Raw genomic sequence first — 12,281 nt, 5'->3', positions numbered from 1 at the left:
TTCTGTAATGGGAAATGGGAAAAGAACCTGAATAGATTAATAACTCAGGTGTGGAATTATAGTAGTCACTTTCACCAATGCAACATTTTATGATAATTAGTCCTGTGCAGATGTTTTTGAGAAATTGATTTTTAAAACTTGGCAGTGTATAAATAGAACACAATGCAAGATCAAACTATATTGACATCTACTGCTTTAGAGCAGCATTTTCCAACTGGTGGGTCAGAAAACAACATCAGGCAGATGGGGTATTTAGGATGGATCTTCAAATTGCCAGCTGTAAGTTTTCAAGAGAAAGGAACACATAACTATGGTTCCACTTCAAGGTCTTAAAGTTGGGAAAGACTACAACTTCAGGTCAAACCTAGCTCCTCAGGACCCGGACAATTAAAAGCCAGTTTATGGTTACACTTGCCCCACAAGCTTCTGGTTACCTGAAGTAAGTATCCCATATGAAATCTCAAATCAAGTGATGAAGCCTCTTAATAGTCACTGATTCTTTCTAGCTCATCTCCTGATTGTTCTATTTGTTTTTCATAGACTAAGCAAGGCTTATTTCTATAGGCTTCTACTTCTAGACCAAGCTCTAGTCAAGGTAGCATAACATTCCATTAAATGCAAATATGCACCCTAACACTATTCTTGTATGACACAACCAGATAGAGTCCCATCAGTCCATGCAGGGAGCATTCAGCATGCACCCAACAGTAAGCAATTATTCAACTGCCTTTGTCCCAAACGGGTTTGCTGTAATTATCATAAAAGCTCCTGCTTAAATCTGAAATAAAGCCCCTGCTGGGGTTGAACCATAAAAATATTGTATGCATTAGAAATTCCACTGCACAGTTGTGGTGTGTGGCCCTGTTGTTACCAGGTACAGCTGCAAAGCTAACAATAACAACAACTTCTACAAGACTATCTTCAAATAAACTAAAGCACTTCCATGTTTCATTCCATTATCTAGAAAAATGCCCAGGCCATTTGAAATTTGAGCAACAAGTCCAAAGTGTGATAAACTTCAGGAACTCTATGAAACAATAACCCATGTGTCAAGTTTCTATGCAAATCAAATGAGAAAAGATATTTTTTAATGACCTGGTTAATGTCTCAGGTGTGGAATTACAGTACTCATCTGCACATGGCAGCCCATTTAACTAGAAATGTTCTGCTATTGTAATAAAAAGTGTAAAATACCCTATGTTATAACAGAGCACCATTTTATAATTCACACAGACACACACATACACACTGACATTCTCCCCATCTAGGAAAACATGTCCACGTCACATTGTTGGACGTGCAGCAGTTCTTTTATTCCTCTGAGAATACTATGGTTAACAACCGCACTTCCCATAGCAGGGATTCTTTCCATGTAGCGGGGGGAAATACATCTAAATTAACCTAAGTGAGTAAGGAAACAACAGATTGTTTAAAAAGCCTCAGAGAAGTTCTCAGAATGCAGAATGTGGAGAACTGCATGTTGCAAATAACACAGTGAGTTGTCACAGCTCTTGATTAAACAGGAAGCTGCTCCTTTTCCTGCACTATCAAGCTGATGACACAGCCCTTAAAGTGATCGGGGAAATGGCTTGAGACATAACGCAGGCAAAGAAATTAAAGCAATCGTGGTATAGTTAAGAGCCAGCACCTCTTTGTCTAGGGTATTTATATTTCTGAAGGTACAAAAGCATTATAAAAAATACAAAAGCGGAAACAGTCTTGTCATCATAAACAAGGCTGACAATTTTCAGGGTTTGTGGCAGTTCAAGGTGCTTCCCCTACACCACTTCTGTGATCAAAGTGACCTTCATGGAGCTTCTAGATATATGCAGAGATGCCTGAGGAAGCCAAAAGTCAATGGCTACATTTAGAGATGGAGAACTGGGGCATTTTTCAGCCACAACTCAGTTCTAGCACCTCTCAGGTTTCCATTATAAGAGAACGAGGGAGGTGTTCATGAGTTCTGGCACCTCTTCTAGAAAAATAGCACAGTGGATAACTGACACTAGTCAGTGTTTCAAAGTAACCATCTACTTGCATCAAAATTGGTGGAGAAATGATTAGCATAGAATCAGAGACATGATCTGCAGATACAGCAGGCCAGTGACCACTTGCAAGAAGAGATGATGAAGAATGGAAGACCTACTACGGAATAAACAGAGAATGGCAGGCAAATGTACTTGCATAGGCTGTTCAGCAAACAATGGGTTCAGTCTACTGCTGGGTCACAGGGGATAAAGAAGGCCAAGTTCTGCCAAAGATTTGTGTCTGAATGATGCCATAGTGGGAATAAAGCAACAACAGCTCCATCCTGCATAGATTCCAAATAAGATAAATCACACATCACTGTCATGCAATATCCTGCAAACTCTTAGCTGCAGAAGAAATCACCCGCAAAAGATTTCCGATTGGGAAAGTTAGCAGTAATGACTGCCTGGGAGACATGTCCTGATGGATAGTACACCCATCACCATTCAAGAAAAAAAGAAGGCTGAAGCATCAAATGAGAACTGCGGCACCCAAAGTGAAGACCGCAAGCTGAAGTCCACAAAGAGCTCTGCCAGGGAAATTCCAAGCCACATATCCAGTTTGGAAAGCTACCAAGATGTCTATACCACCAGCTTAGAGAAGCATGGCTGCAATCTACTTGACATAATGCACATCAAGTGCAACTTTGAGGTTCTGGGATGCCACCCTCAGCTTTGCAGAATTTGGGCTCCCCTGAGATAACCCAGCCACAGGCCACAGTCATGCTAAAGAATGCCACATTCTTTAAATGCCAATGACACCAGGTATTCCACCTACCTGGCTGGACCCCATGAAGTGCACCCTGCCCTGGAGGAACAGAAACAAAGTTACATTATACCATAATAACCAAAGTCCTTTAACCAGAATAATCTTAAGGACTGAGCTGAAAGGGCTGGACAGAAAAGTTCCAACACACACACAGAGTTGCATACACTCACAACTACAATGAGCTCAAAAACATGATTACCTAGTTGTTAACTAGATAAATCTAGAAGTTGATTTTTCCCCCTCCTCCCTTTCTAGACACTGCTACAATCTGGATGAACTATTGCTTTTTTATATGTCAGGTTTCCCATACAAGGTATGCATGAAAAGGTAAACAGTAGCTTTTTCATACTACCAGACATTTAAACAACAGGATATTGCTACTACTGAAAAGTCAGTGAACCCATTTTCAGTTACAAAACTGAATGTTCCCATGTCCATTTTAAGGTCCTTAATATTGGTCCTGATATATAGAAAATAGAAAATAGAAAATAGAATGCTCTAGGATTTAAGAACTCAGATCCGCCACCTGTCCCACTACTCTTTCACACAAGTTTTGAGACCCAAGAGTAGCCAGTCACAGGGGAGTTTAAGAAATAACTTCAGTTCCTAACACAAGGACTGCTTCTTGCTTGGCAGAACTAAAAAACAACAATCATTCAGGAAATCAAATCTCTCATTACTTGGTCAATACCTCTGAAAAGCCAGCAAACATACACAGGCAGGAGCAGGAAGTTCCTGTAGATTACCGAAAAGTAAGCATGCTCCATTTGAGGCAAAAGGATATACATCGCCAAAGGACAGCCCTAGACCAGATCCTAGAACAACAATGCTGAACGTGGGTCCTTCAGATGTTGTTGGGACTACAACTCCAATCATCCCTGACCATTGGCCATGCTGGCCAGGACTGATGGGTGATGTAGACCAACAACATTTAGAGGGCCACAGGTTCCCTATCCTTTACCTAAAGTGTCCCAAAGTCCCACTACAACACATAGACGCATGCTCAACGGCAGTCTCCCAGTTTTAAAAATGCTGCTGCAAGAACACAGAAAGAAAGCCTTAAGAGGCTTTCAATCAATCACTGGAGTACAGCATGATAATTGCTCATCAGACACTGAAATAATTAAATTCAAAAGTATTAACAATCATTTCCAATAATTCAGCCTAAAGCAGAATCAAACAAAGAAAGGAAACCAAAAGATTTACTAATCAATGCTCCCCATCACAAGTTATTCCAGCAACTTTCATACTTCTAGACTCCAGAGAACCCCAGAATTGTCAAGGCATATCAAGGGCCCCAAGCCCACAGTAATAAAAGATAGGCGTCCCAAAGGTTATATTCAGAATAGCCTATGGCATGTAATCTGGATGATCACTTGGGATAAGGACATGGCATTTCCATTGTCTTTGAAACCAAAGTTACAACACTGCCTGGTATCAGAAATGACCACATTTCCCCAAAGTTCAGGTTGCGTCTCTGCCTCAGACAACCATCCCTAGTTCAACAAGGAAGTTGCATATCTACCTAGACTAGCCTAATATTTAGCTACAGCTACAACTCCCATCATTTGTGACCACAGGCATTGTTGGCTGTGGTGGGAGTCAAACAACATCTGAAAGGGCACAGGTTAGAGGATTAAAAAGAGCCTCCTGCTTCCATTGTGCAAGCTATCAATCAGTAGCAGCAGTGGTTCAGGTTGTCACCTGGAGATAGAAGAAACAAAATCAGCCTTGAAATGCCTTCAAGACATTGATAGCTGCCAACAGATACAGCATCTAGTCAAACTATTTCTTTGCAGTCATTTTGTTTAGTTGTGCTTTTTTATTTTTTGGCAAAAGGTGGACAAATTAACCTTTCCTAATTAGGACAAGAACTCTGAACAGGGAATTTCAGTAAATGGAGGCTATGGCAGGATATACAATCCCACACAACCCTTGCCAATGTGCCTCTATTGTAAGTATAGTAATACAGAGCCTACACATTTATGTGTATTCAAAGCTTTTACTTTCTGAGATGATTCTCTAAATATTGAATATACTAGTGGTGCTAGAAATGCATCTATGCAATCCACATTTTAAAGAAATATAGCTATTAGTTAAATTCCAGCTTGCTCTTCGCTCACACTGCAACTCCACCCACAAGCCTTATTGGCACTGAAAATTCACAGAACCATGTTGAGAGCTAAGGGAGCCCACAGTGAAGAGATTTTTTCCATCATTCAATATGTCAGAAGCCAACACAGTGCTAGCGCTCTGGGTGATAGATGTTAGAGGAATCTAAGGCATGTGGTTGCCAGTTAAAAAAAATTAAGTGAAATGAATCTTCAGTAATACATAGTCCTACAGGGGAAAGCACTTCAAAATACATACATACAAACAAAGAAATAACTAATGTTATCAATAGTGGAAAAGGATATGTCAGTTGTTAGGGAATTCTTTATTTATGAAAGTATATGACTGTGCAATACTGCCAGAGCTGGGCATGATGTTAATGAAGCTCATTCAATTGGCTGAAATCCTGGGATGTCAGCAATAGAGCTATTATTATATATTTGAATACAATGCGTATCAGAAAATATCTTGTTTGAACTCATCTAGTCACTTAACACTGGGGATCTTTGTTTGATTCAATTGTTTAATGTCAATTCAGCATCCCAGGGAATAGAAAGATATCCCCAATGTATCTGCAATGGGAGGAGAGAACTATCCCATCCTGAGGACTTCTCAGGTCACACACTGAAAATCAAAACTAAATTCAAAAACTGTTAAGATGTGTTTTGTCTCAGAGGAAATAACCATTCCTTGAACTATCTTGAGCAGCCAGAATGTCTGGAGTAGAGAAACTCCAGAGAATTCAGTAATTTTAGAGCCCAAAACAAACATCGCTACCAAGAAGGGAGGAGATGAACTCCAGGCAGATGTTAGTAAAATGTAAGTAAAAGCGTAATTAAAAGCTAAGCACAGCTCCTACTTCTTCCAGATCATTTGCCATTTCAATTTCTTCCCTTTTCTAACGATCAATTGCTTGCTATAAATTAACCAGTCTTCACTTCTATATTGCACTGGTTGGCAATAGCTATCAATGTGCATAAGAAATAATGGTCTGTATAGTCAAGAGGATGTACTGTTGCAATACCTGGCATAATGGTCAATAGCAAAACCTGGTGATAAATAAACTCCCAGCATTTATTCCTGCCTCCAGTTTCTGAACAGCACTGCCAGCAATCTGCCAGCAATCATTTACACAGCAAATTTCCTCTTTGCAGGAAACCAAGTTTGCTAAAATCAGTAACTGAACTGCAGACAATGTAAGTGAAGCAGCCATACGGGAAAACGCAGGAATGTCAGTGAAACGTAAGGAAAAAAGAAAAAAGAAAAATACAGAAGGCAAATGGGTCACATATCAGCAATTAGTAAAAGAAGATCAAGGCCAATTAAGGTTAAGATCTTATGAAGAACATGGCCAATATTGTAATACATGGCTACAATATTATCAAATTGATCACCTATTCAGGCAGGATAAGATTATCAGATTTGGCAAAGAAGAATCAAAACTACAAACAGAGTTATTAAAAAATCCTAAAAAGATATTATCTAAAATGTATAATCTATTATTAGAATAGGAATTAAAAGATGAAGAGGTGAAGGAAGTTATGATTAAGTGGGCCAGAGATATAGGCCACATGATTTGTTTAGATCAATGGGAGAAATTATGGAAATATGATATCAAATTCAAAGCCTGTGTCACAATCAGAGGAAATATAATGAAAATGATGTATCAGTGGTATTTAACCGCGGTCAAATTAGCGAAAATTTATAAATCAAAATCTAATTTGTGCTGGAGATATAAAACAGAAATAGGAACAATATATCATATGTGGTGGGAGTGTGTGTATATTAAAAAAAATGGAGTGACATTCAAGAGGACCTTTAAAAAATGCTTAAAATAATCATGTAAAAAAACCCCAGAGGCATTCCTCTTGGGAATTATATCGACTGACATTCCTGCCACTAGGAAAAATGTTTTCTTATATGCAACCGCTGCAGCCAGAATGATTATAGCAAAAAATTGGAAGGGAGAAAAAACTCCCTCAATAAGAGAATGGCAAATAAGATTTTGTGAATATATAAATTCAGCAAGACTTACAGCAGTGGTAAGAGGCCAATCAGACCAAAAACTGATAGAGGAGTGGACTTGCGTGAAGGAATACATCAAAAAACATTGTTCTGGTATTAATATATCAATATGCAATGAATGAAACTTATAGAGTAAAAAATTAAGAAGAAATGGGTATAATATGAGATAGTCAAAAATAATAGTTATAACATAGCAAAAAGAAAAAAAGAAATAAAGGAAGCCACACATAGGTGGAGGGAAGTCAAGATTTATGTTTGTATGTTTTGTTTGTTTTCTTTTTTGTAATCTAAATTGAGAGGTGTATGTATCTATGTATAATAAGTTTGTTTAGCGTTCTGTTTTGTGTGTGTAAGTATTGCATTTATCAATAAGTTTTTTAAAAAAAATTTTTTTTAAGATTTAACTCCTTCCTTGCAGCTGTGGCACAATTCCACACTCCAGGATGCTCCACAGGAGAAGTGGGGAACCTGTGGCGTTCCAGGTGATACTGGATTACATTTCTCATATTCCATTACCATTGGCAATTGTGGTTGGGACTGGAGTCCAGCAACATAGGGAAGTTCACAGGTTGCCCACTGATGCTCTGGACCCAAGTGTGAATTGACAGTCACCTAAAGTGAACTGATTTGTTCAGACAGTTGAGGGATTTGCCATGGCTCAGGAAAATTAGAGGCACACATGCAGAGTCTCTTCTAGCCTGCAAACAAGTTAAAAGAGTTTTTCTTCGGGAGAATGAGTTTTCAGGTTTGCACATACTGTACTATTTTTCTCCCACCTTCTTCTCTCCAAAGAACTCAAAGTGAGGTACAGTACATGTTCATGGTCCTCCCTTCCTGCTATTTATTCTCATAACAACTCTATGTGGTAGGCCAGGATGAGGGATAATGGGTTCTATCTGATGATGTAATACTGACAGTGGACACACTGCAATCAGTGGAATTAAATTATTCTGAGTATGACTCAGTCGGATACAAGCCAATGAATGACCCAAGGTCATCTAGTAGACTTCATGGCAGAGCATGGATTTGAACTCTTCTAAGTCCAGTATGCTATAGTCACTATTTATCAGAATGTATTCTCAAAGCTTATGTGATACTTTTCAGTAGCATAAATATTGATGCAGTTCACAATACAAAAATCCATTAAAATCAAGAAAAACAAACAATTAAAATCAAGTAAAAACATTATTGCAATAACCACAGTAACTGGAACAACAAAAACTGGTGACATTGTCAGGAAATGCCAGGGGAAAGAGACAGGTCTTCAACAGTTGGTGGAAACATCCCACTTTTGGAACCCATCCACCCTGGAATGCATCCCATCGAGCAGATGCTACAATAGAAAAGGCCCTTCTCCAGACCCCAGCCAACCAAACCTCAGTAACTCATGGTACTATCAGCCAATGCAACATCTGACTCAGGAGTTCAAAAAGTAGTTTGTAAGTTTGGGGTCAGATTGCTGCTTCAAGTGACTATCAAATAACTCTAATGGGCCCATGGATCTCAAAGTTCTCTTCCTCTGTACAATTGCTATTTTCACAATGACGATGACCACTATGTGAATCAAGCTATTTGGCTGGATCCAGACTACCCATGGGCAGAACTGCACCAACGAGTCAAAGAATCCTCCAGGACAGCATGGACAGTTGTGTCGTGACCTGCAAAGGGAACAGGCAAAAACAGCTTCTCCCTGCTTCCTTCCTCCAGCAGGAGCCTCTGCTGGATCTTGGCTCCTTCTACAAACAGAAGGAATCCTATCATTCACTAAAGGACAACATGGGATCCAACCTATTGTTGGGCCACTGCTGGTTTATTTTATTTTATTATTTTATTTATATACTGCCCTTCATCATAAGATCTCAGGGCAGTTCGCAGAATAAAATACAGGATAAAAACACAAACATAAATAAAACAAAACAGCAAAACAATAAAATAGACCCTATATCCCAAGTCATTATGCTGTATCAAAATGCTTTCTGAAATAGAAGACAAAGAAATGAAAAGAACCCATTACCTGCCACTTCCACAATCTGGTGTCTAGCAATGTCGTAGTATGGGTCATCCCATCGTAAGTGAGTGACAGGGTCAGGGGAGCCCTTGAAGTCATCTACATTTTAAAATAAAGGGGATGGGGTAAGGAAAATGCAGAGAACATAAAAACCAGCACAGCTATATGAAGATACAAAAACACAGAGAAGGGATCAGGTATATCAAGCAACCAGAAGGAGCTCTGATGAATAGCATTAGTTTTGTGCAATTGTTCATTTTATGTTCAATACAAAACATTGCAAGCATTCAGACCAATTGTGCTAGCTTATTTGTCAATATTTGCCTCAAATGTATAAACACACTATTAGTGGAAAGTAATCAATAATCTAAAATTCTTCACTACAGAATTCCACATTCATCCACTAGAATAAACTATTTACACTGCAGAGGGAGACAGATACTTCTCTGGCATATAAGATCTGTAGCATTCCATGCTCTCACCACCCCATTTAGATAAGATCTACATCCCAGTTTAGATACAGGGGCTAACTAGTACTTCTGCAGCATCTTAAAGAGGAAAGAGACGCAGACAGGCAAAGACCTCAGAGTGTGCTCCACTAGACTACCCTTGCCCCCACAGGGCTATACTGTATACAACTATCATGCAAGAATATAACACAAAAAGTACCTGCTGAACCCTGAATCTTGTTATTTTTCCACTTATTTATTATGTTATTAACTATTTTGATATCATTTGGATGCTGCCTATCCTGAAAGCCTGGATATAAATAAATCTAATAAATAAAAAGCTATTAAAGGTATATTTTAAGATTAGTGCTGCAGAATATAGATTCCTTTCTAGTCACTTCATTGCAAGTAAAAGTACTCACCTGACTTAGGAAAAACAGGCACTTCATCTGGTGGCCAGTTCTTATCATCTAGAGAGGCCAATTTGAGCTGATTAAGGGATTCATTGGTATCCTCCAAACTCAGGTCTTCCTGTAGATCTGGGTATTGCTCCATGTTTTCCAAGCTTTAATTGCTCTCCTAAAAACCCCAGAAGGAAGAGCACAGGGATTCACAGATCAAGCAAGCAAATACATAGCAATCTTCAATATCATCTCCCAAAGCTGCTCCTTTATATATTTTCACAGATGTCTTGTCCAGAAGAACCTATCAAAGGTGAGAGGGGGCTGGCTAGGGGAACACCACTGGCTGTACTCCATCCATTTCCCCCTCCTGTGCAAATACGGCCTGGTTGCTTTCTGTTTGTAGCATACAAGCCAAAACGGCAGGGAAATGCAACAGATTACACCAACCCCCTGCCTGACGCATTGATTCTAAAGGCTCCCATTTCCTGCGCTCCATTGGCAGAGTTGGCATATAGCCAAACAGCTTGCACAGCAAGGTGGTGCACTGGAAGGGTGCCCAAATACTCCTTCCTCCACTGGCCTATCAAACCAACAACAGAGACACACATGAGGATTCTTCACAGTGCTACAAGCAGAACTGTGAGGGGGCAGATTCAACAATAGACAGGTTGTCCTTGAGTGGCGCATGTTGAAAAAGCAGCCAAAGAGTTCTGGAGTTGGAGAAGAATTCAGTTCCTAGTACTTTTGGACCTTCTCCACGAAGAAATGTCATTCTTAGCTTGAGAAAGACAACAGTTTCGGAATTTTGGATGTTCACTAAAACATTAATGGACTCCTGATTAGAGTCACCACCAAAGGAGGCACACCACTGGTCAATAAATAACCGCATATATGAGATCACTAGAAAGGTTAATCATTGTTCTCAAGAGGTAGGACATGAACACAGTTCTATCATGAAACAAGAAGAAACAGAAAGTGCCTCCGAAAACAACTGGTCTAAAACATCAGCCCTCAAACAGAAGTTAAGTTACTGTGACCAAAGCTAATGCTACAGCTAAGATCAGAGATCAATATTAGCATTTCAATAAATATATGGTCAGAGAAGGTCAAATGAATGTCACTCATGCTTCGTTAAGGGAATCTCTGGACATTTCCCAAAAAATTCACCAGTGTTTGTCCAAATTCTGAGTGTTGAAGAGAGCTGTGATTTGCACAAGACCTCTTCCCTTCTCCTTCAATGCTTACACAATTATTTCATTGTCCTTATTTTCCAGATGGCTGTAAGCTTATTGCGCAGCAAGTCAAATCGCATTCCTGTAACCAGACAAAACAACGACATATATGGGCAGATGATCTTCAAGGCAGATCAGGAAGTATTCAGGGCACAGCAGATCAGCAAAGTCAGCCTCAGCTATTCTTTGCTAGTCTCTCCAGGCTGGAGGAGATGCTTGACCTCAGTGGGGGTAAAGAGCAAGACACTTTGCTCCTCTGAGCTATTAGCTAATGCTGTAACCATGCTTAAATTGCAGTCAACCATCTGCCCTTAGCAATATACCCAGTTTCTATGGAAACTCTAACCAGCATTTGCCGTGACTCATTCGTTTTGAAACAACTCTAGCTCCAGCAACTTACTCTCTCAGTTATCTGAAATTGCAAAAAAAAACCTACCCTGGCAGCAGGATGCAGACAGCCCCAAGCTTTCTTCTACCAAGGGATTCTGAATATTCTCAACTTGTGGTGCACAACTGCATCACTGCAGTGTTGGGGGGCTACAGTTTTGCCAGATCTGCAGTAGCAAAGCACTTAAGAATAAGTTATGAGCTCTATGAGGCAGATATGCTACTGATATTCTTTTTAGCAGGAGAATTTATTATTTTTACATCCCATGTACAGAAAGAAGACTCTTGCTGAACATGGAAAACTGGTTGTTGAATGTAGACATTGCAAAACTAGTGGATGGGAAAGAATTTGGAGTACTGGGTATTTGGGATTCTGGTGGACAAAACTCATGTGGTATTTGTTTATACAGCTTTATGGATGAATTTACATATACATTTTCCTCACTTGATGACTTAGAACTGGGATCACCAATGTGGTTCCTGGGTGCGCACATACACCTACAGAAGCCTTCCCTGGAGCACCTTACCCTGCTAAGTTAAGCTTTAAAAAGGACTCCGATTGTAGCTAACAGAACATGTGGTGTGCATTTGGATGAGGTGTGTAGCACTCTCAACAGTTTATCCAATTTATGTGTACCCACAAGTCCCAAAAAAAGGTTGGTATCACTCAACTGAGAAGCTTACTGAAATGACCACCACTATAGACAAATTTCATACCACCTAAAAACTTGAGTGTTCAGCGGAAACTGATCCTACTTCTAGCAGAGCGTTAAGCATATCTTAATTATTACTAACATACTAACATACTAACATCTTTCAGCTAGGTCTGTTCTCCATTTGGAGGCAGACACAGTGACAATATTTTTTG

General features: G+C 39.6%; 1 protein-coding gene across 1 annotated transcript in view; it reads right to left on the bottom strand.

Moving 5' to 3' along the window:
• ARHGAP1 (Rho GTPase activating protein 1) overlaps nt 1–12,281 on the bottom strand; it is a 29,573-nt gene that overhangs the window by 12,112 nt on the left and 5,180 nt on the right. Inside the window, exons 2-3 of the mRNA XM_028726763.2 lie at nt 9,813–9,969; nt 8,948–9,040 (exon numbers count right to left, since the gene is read on the bottom strand). Coding sequence (XP_028582596.2) covers nt 8,948–9,040; nt 9,813–9,945 — 226 coding nt within the window. The 5' untranslated portion in view covers nt 9,946–9,969. The remainder of the gene's footprint in view (nt 1–8,947; nt 9,041–9,812; nt 9,970–12,281) is intronic.

The sequence above is a fragment of the Podarcis muralis genome, chromosome 1, assembly GCF_964188315.1.
Source record: "Podarcis muralis chromosome 1, rPodMur119.hap1.1, whole genome shotgun sequence".
Taxonomy (NCBI): Eukaryota; Metazoa; Chordata; class Lepidosauria; order Squamata; family Lacertidae; genus Podarcis; species Podarcis muralis.
Note: the sequence above shows the minus strand (reverse complement) of the source record. Positions and strands in the feature narration are given on the sequence as shown.